Source organism: Vombatus ursinus, unplaced genomic scaffold (genome assembly GCF_900497805.2).
Source record: "Vombatus ursinus unplaced genomic scaffold, bare-nosed wombat genome assembly UNPS02014779.1, whole genome shotgun sequence".
Classification (NCBI taxonomy): Eukaryota; Metazoa; Chordata; class Mammalia; order Diprotodontia; family Vombatidae; genus Vombatus; species Vombatus ursinus.
In genome coordinates this window covers 14,478,143-14,485,497 of record NW_020954557.1, presented here as the reverse complement: position 1 = coordinate 14,485,497, position 7,355 = coordinate 14,478,143, and the positions used below count along the sequence as shown (strand labels likewise).

At 36.0% G+C, this 7,355-nt stretch overlaps 1 protein-coding gene across 1 annotated transcript in view; it reads right to left on the bottom strand.

The window, feature by feature from the left end:
* Nucleotides 1-7,355, bottom strand: part of STK17B (serine/threonine kinase 17b) — a 37,897-nt gene that overhangs the window by 5,051 nt on the left and 25,491 nt on the right. Inside the window, exons 4-7 of the mRNA XM_027865921.1 lie at nt 6,310-6,454; nt 2,795-2,921; nt 1,658-1,706; nt 19-198 (exon numbers count right to left, since the gene is read on the bottom strand). Coding sequence (XP_027721722.1) covers nt 19-198; nt 1,658-1,706; nt 2,795-2,921; nt 6,310-6,454 — 501 coding nt within the window. The remainder of the gene's footprint in view (nt 1-18; nt 199-1,657; nt 1,707-2,794; nt 2,922-6,309; nt 6,455-7,355) is intronic.

The following is a 7,355-nucleotide window of genomic DNA, read 5'->3' as shown; positions in this document are numbered from 1 at the left end:
ATATTTTATATTACTTACTCTGGGTTTTTTACTAAAAGACACTGAATAAAGTCTTTGGCCAGCTGTGAGACTGATGAAAACATTTCTTCAGAGTAATCCACATTGACTTGAGAAATATTGAGGTATGTTTCTTGATTGTCTTCTCCCACAAATGGAGATGTATGCATTAATAACATGTATGCAATTATGCCAACATTCCTGAAAAAGAATCAGAAAAGAAAGAATTCCTCAGTTTGTCATTCAGGGCCCTGTGTGACCTATTGACTCTCCCTACGAGGCCTGGATCTATAGTCAAGAAACCTGGGGCTCAAGGTCCAGCTACAACATTAGCAGTTTTTTCTAGTCATAAGCTATCAGCCAATGAGTCATGTTTCCAGCCTTAGCCTACACTACTTCCCCCTTCCATGCTATGGTCCAGCTAAAATATACCATTTACCATCTTCTGTACATGTTTAGTGCTTTCCTAGTTCTGTGACTTTATTCATACCATTTACCTAGGCTTGCAAATTTCCTACCCTAACCCCTTTCCTCTTGTTTTTTAAAACCTTGAATGTTTCAAAGCCCCACTCAGATGCCACCTTCCCCTCCAGCTGACTCTGATTACCTAGTCAGAAATTATCTTTTTTTCCATCTGCCTTTGCACAACACTTTGTAGCTACTATTCTGACAAATTCACTTCTACACCATGGTTACTACATGCATGGAGGCAAGAAGAAGTCAGTACAGGATCAGGTAGTGGCTAGTAGTCTAGTTTAATGTTAACATATAGTGCATGAAGGGGAATAATATGAAAAAAGACTGGAAATATAAATTAGAGCCAGATGTGGAGGGCCTTGAATTCCAGGCTAAGTAGTCGCTTATTCTGGAGATAATAGGGACCTACCAAAGGAATTTGAACAGCAGAGTAACATGATTAGATTTCTCCATTAGAAAATTACTGTGATAGCAATGTGAATGATGGGGAGGATGTCCTGGACGGGAGAGACTATATATAGGGATGCTACTGAGAGGGTCATTACAATAATTTAGGTAAGACATACTGAGGTACTATTTGAGAGCATTGGCAAAGTGCGAGAAAAAGAGAAGGGTAGAAGTGATATTTTAAGGGACTTAGCAGCTGATTAAGTGTGGGGGTTTGGAGGAGGGATATGACTTTGAGGTTTTGAGCCTGACTGACTGAAAACAATGGCAGTACCATCAATAGAAATAAGAAAGTTAGAAGAGGGAAAAGTTTGGGGGAAGATGGCTTCAATTTTGAACACGGTGAGTATAAGGTGGAACTGAGTAGATAGGTGAAAACGGGGGTGCCTTCTATCTCCACAGTGTATGTTCTGTATTTATGATTTAAGTTTGCTGTCATAAAATAATAAAATGATAAAAATTGTATAATAACGGGAAATTTTTTCAGTGTTTAATGTGGCTGACTCAAGTGTTAAGTAGAATAATTTTAAAACTCTTGTGTAGCAAATGACTCTCCAATATCTAGTGCAGCTAATCACAATTAGTTTTGACACTTCCCAACAGACACCCATACAATTCCCTTTCAATCCTAAATTATGTAATCCACATTAGAAAACTTGCAATTAAAAAGGTTACTATAGAAAAAATGTTAAAATGGTGAAGATGGAAAAATATGAAGATAACTAAAAAATCTTACCACATGTCTGTTGCCGTGGTGATAGGATCATAGTTCAATACTTCTGGAGCTGAAAAGTAGAAGTCAAATTACACACCATGTTTAAATTACTTTTTTATTTAAGTAGCTTTTCATGTTTGTTTTTGATTTTGGAAAGACTGGGAACTTATGAGATTATTTGGTTTTGCATTGAGAGCAGTGTCAAGTGTGCAACTGGCTGATCATTAAAAATATTTGTCAATGAATAATTGCTCAGAGGTCCAAAGCACACTAATACTTTTAGAATGGCTCTTGGTTGAGTGGTAAAATTTCACTAGTCCAGACTAAGTGCTTGGAGAGTAAATCTGAACAAAAATGGAAAATTCTATACTATTTTTCACATTTGTTATCCCACAAATAATTTCGGCACAATATTTTTTAATTCCAATGGGTTCCTTTTGTCACTATCACTTTAGCACCCCTTTTCTGTACAGTATTGTATGCTTTTAAGCAATGGCCAAAGGGAAAATAAGGAACTTCTGTTGAAGGTGTTAGGAAACAGTGGTCCATTAGCACCAAACCCTTTTCAAAACAGCTGCCTTCCTTCCATTCAGCCCTCCCCAGCTACTCCTCAGAGAGATTTGGTGGGTCTCACCAGCCTTGAACTCTACAATTTCAAAACCTGAAAGAGCTTAAGGTAAGTCATTTGCTACAGTTGGACTCTACTTTTTACCTGTAACTAGTTTTGTTAGTGTGCACTGTTGATTTTGTCTCACTTTCAGATCCCAGCACTTTTTGGCTGCCAATTACTTCAGACCTTGGGTTGAACAGCTGGTGTTGAATTCTTCCTCTCTGTTAGACAGACCCACCCTTTGGGTCTCTTCTTTGGGTCTCTCCTCAAAGACTCTCAGTGAGTTTTCCTTCTGCTAACCAGCTCAATATCAATAAGTCCCAGATCAATCTGTGATCTGTTGCTGGTCAGGTGGCTCATGGTACTGACTCACGGTACAAAACCTCAGTCAGCATCAAGGAAGACTCATGGATCCCACCAAAAATATACTGAGTTAATATATACTGGAAATAGATGTCCCAAATAATTTTCTCTACACTACTAATGATCTATTTCTTCTTCTTTTTTTAATTTAATTTGGCTATAGAAAGTAAAAGGAAAATTCTTACCTAGATATTCAGGAGTTCCCATTATTTCTCTCAGTTCACATGCATTCCCTATTTTCCGAGACATTCCAAAATCTACAATTTTTATGTCTCCAAGTGGAGAAATGCTGCTTAATAAGATATTCTGAGGCTGCACAAAAGAAAATACGAAGATTATTAATGTACAATGAAATAGCTTCTTCTTTGTTAAAACTGCAACGCTAATTTCAGACAAGAAACAAATCAAATTTGAATTCATTCAGTTTCAATTATTTTGAAATCATTGAAATGTGAGGCAAAATGGACATATTATATCTACATACCTAAATTTATAGTTCATAGTTAAAGGTCAGGTTTCATTACAAATACTTTCTATAAAGGAAAATTGCAACACTAAATCTTTCAGATTCAAATCATTTGTAGGTTTTGTTTTTGTTTTTTGACTGGACCTGCAATTTTACAGATGTAGGAAACTATTGTAGATGACTCAGTGGATAGAGTGCTGGGCCTGAAGTCAAGAAGACCCAAGTTCAAATCCAGCCTCAGACTCATTAGGTGGGTGACCCTGGGCAAATCACTTAATCTCTGCTTGCCTTAACCCACTGGAAAGGAAATGGTAAACAACTTCAATATCTTTGCCAAGAAAATCCTATGGACAGCTTGGGCATGCTATGATCTATTGGGTTATAAAGAGTTGGACATGACTGAACAACAACAAAACTTCTACGAAGAAGACAGGTCAAATCAGGACCTGCTCTGAAAATGTTGTTAGAGAACTGATTGCCTGGGGGACTATGAGGTTACTCAAGGTGAAATAACCAGTAAGTGCTAAGGATAGAATTTACCCCAGAGGCCTTCTGAAGCCCGCTCTCTTATGCCATGCTGCTTCTTTTATGTTCGCTTTTTGAAGTTCATAATTATATAATTCATGATCTTCAATGTTTTACAGACATAAAAAATATCACACTATTTAAATGCCAAAGTTGATCACAACTACTTTAATTGCAAGTTTTCTTAATGTAGATTTCAAAACTCAAGGTGGAGGGAAGATTGTTTGGGTGTCTGTTGGGAAGTGTCTGCTGAGCCAAAACAAAATGTAACACATTTTTAAACATAAAAGAACCTTGCTATGAAAAAATAAATGTGGGTTACATACAGCCTTTTTCTGATGATTCAGGGTCATCATGAGGAATAGCAATTATTTCACTATCCTATACTTTGCCTTCCTCAGGGGCTATAAAGGCACCTATGTCTTTCTATGCTGAATTGTCCAGTTGCAAAGAGCTATTTTTTTTCAGTGGGTGCTTTTTATAATTTTTCTGTCTTCTCCCTGCCAGGTCTTCAGAATGTCCAGCTCTATTAGCTCATCATCCCCTTAATCTGTTGCATCTAATCTGTTGTGATAACCACTATCTTTCTTCAAAGAGACCCTTTCTGCTTTATCTTAAAGTAACACCTTTCACATACTCCAGTCAAATCTGACTACTTGCTGTTTTATTCCCTGAATACTCTCAGGACATTGCTTCAGAACCTTTGCTCATACCATGTACTTTTTACCCCCAATCCCTGCTTATAGAAATGTTACCTATCCTTCCAGGTCCAGCCCAAAACTACTTATTCCAAAAGTCTTCTAATGGTCCTTCCACCAGAAGTAATACCTTTCTTCAGAAATAGCACAGTTACTTGTTTATCCATCTTGTTATTATAAACATTTTTTTTTTGTACACACAAGGAAAGCCTCACCAAAATTTTCTAAGATTCCTGATCATGGCATGGGTTCAGGAAGCCTGTGTCAGTGGAGTTCACAATCTCACACGTCCTAGCAAAGTTGTAAAGGCATCAAGCAGAGGCCCCAGGACTATATTTTTGTCATTTAAGGAGCAGCCTGTCTAAATTTAGAGAGGTACGTTACCAGGATGGTCACAGGGGAGAATGGATTTTTTTTTAGCTATGACTCAACAAGACTGTCTACTAAAAGGAGTTATAATATTCATAGTAGGTGCTACACTTGTCAGGAAAACCTGAATTCAAATCTTGCTATAGACACTTAAAAGCTGTGTGACTTGGACAATTCACTTAACCTTTCTCAGCTTCAGTCTCCTCATCTGTAAAATGGAGAAAACAGCACATACCTCAAAGGGTTGTGAGGACAAAATGATATAATATAGGGAATGTGCTATATAAATGTTAACTATTGTTGTTATCATCTCTACTGGTAGATGGAATACCCACACTGGCAAAATCAAAGATCCTAGGTATTACATGGTACTATCATGCATGTCCTTTTCTCAATCAGATACAAGGGCTCTTTAAGGACATGTACTGTTTCTTAATTATTTCCCTTACCATTTAAAACATATTTTTGTTGTTCAGTCATGTCTGACTCTTCATGACCTCATTTAGATTTTCTTGGAAAAGATACCAGAATGGTTTGCCATTTCCTTCTCCAGCTCATTTTACAGATAAGGAAACTGAGGCAAACAGGGTTAAGTGAGTTGCCCAGGGTCACACAGCTACTAACTGTCTGAGGCCACATTTGAACTCAGGTCTTCCTGACTCCAGGCCCTGCACTCTATCCACTGTTGCCCCTTAGGACATATAGGATTTATTTAATTCTTTCTTGAATCTGTTGCTATGAGATGGGTAACCACATAATCAAATTGGTTTGATTTGTGTCTAAAGAATAATTAGATTCTGAGAGAAGATCTCCTTTTCTGAGAAAACTGAATGAATTGAGTTTGTGAGCTTTGTAAGAACCATTTTTCATGTTCACAGGATTTTTTTTGCTCATTTCTCTGTTTTCAATTATGTTCTAGATAACTGAGGTAGATGGCTAAATGACTTCTAGAAGTAGAGTATTACTGTACTCTAGCCTCCACTAACTTGGAAGTTTGTGATAATGTCCCATGGGCTGAGGTTGGACTATGAAGAAATGATTTGTTTGGCAAATTAAGTTTATCAAATATTTCAGAGGAGTTTTTCAACCAATATAATTTTTTTTTGGTAAGGCAAGTGGGGTTAAGTGATTTGCCCTGAGTCACACAGCTAGTAAGTGTTATGTGTCTGAGGCCACATTTGAACTCAGGTCCTCCTGACTCTAGGGCTGGTACTCTATCTACTGTGCCACCTAGCTGCCCCACCCCAACTTAAAATTTTTAAAGGAATTTAGACTATATGATGAGAACAGAATTGCAGATATTTACTCATCACATAAGGATGGAACATACTTTTATTTAAAACACTATTAGCAGTTAGGTAAGGAAAAATTAAGACTTTTCACTAATTCAGATCAGCTAATCCATGAATTAACATAAATCTGTGGGACTTTAATGTTCTTACAAGAAGGAGTATAACATATAGTGTTATTTTTTATAATCTTATGGTTAACTCGAGGGCCTCATATGAACATACAAACAAGCCTATTGAAATTGTAGGATGCCAACATCTTCTTTGACCTTGCTAACTGAGGGCTAGACAGGAAAAGAAACACTGCACATAACAAGTCACATGTAAAAAAAAAAGGTCACATGTAATATTACCTTCAAATCAAGGTGCACGATATTGTTTTGATGTAGATAAGAAACTCCTTCCAATATTTGTCTAATAAGTTTGATGATATCATTTTCAGAGACTATTTCAACTAGGTCAGGTAAACATAAGTTGAAAATTTCTCCACCTGCAGCACTGAAAGAAAATCCAAATAATAGAAGATTGAATGTTTTTACACTAATTTATCTCAGATGGTATTTTTTTAATGCAACTTTTATTGAAACAATTAATTTCTATTTTGTTTTAAAAAATAAGCTGTTTAGCCAGCACATTCATTTAATAAGCTGAAAAGAAATGCATAAATTTAATGAGAAAGAGAAGAACAAGAATGTTTATTATGTAAATTATTTATATAAACTTGAGATTTAGCAGTCAATGCTATTCTGATTGTCATATTAGCCTGTTTCTTCCTTGCAAATTAAGTCTCACTAAGAAAAGCTGAAGGCCTGTTAACAATCAATGCATTATTTTTGTTGCTTTTCACCAGATGACTCAAAATATGCTTAGGTGATTTCCAAAATTTAAGATAACTTTATCTACAATGTGTTGGTAGGCTCCTACCAACATGGTTATGCAGGTTATGGAAACAGAGTAAAGAGAAAGACTATTTAACTACTCACTTAAAAAATCAAATTAAAATACCATTATGGTCTATAGGACAAATTGCAACAGCAAATCTACCATACTGCTTGCAATTATTTTTAGTTAATTTAATTGCTAAAAACAGCAGAATCAGGTAATTAAGTCTCTAAATTAAAATTCTGATCCAAAATTCATCTGTGTGGATAAACATCTGGCAAATTCATATACACAGTTCAAATAATTAGCTAATATTCTGATGCACCATGAAGTCTCTAATGAAACAAGAAATCCTCGGAAGGGGTTAAAAATAATTTTCACTTGTAATCACAACAGATGATAAACTTAAAGAGTATTTATCTTTAGCAAATGAGGGAAAAATACATTCTCCAAGGCTTCATATATGTGTTTATTCGATATAATCACAATTCGGATGATATAAATGTTAATTCTGGAG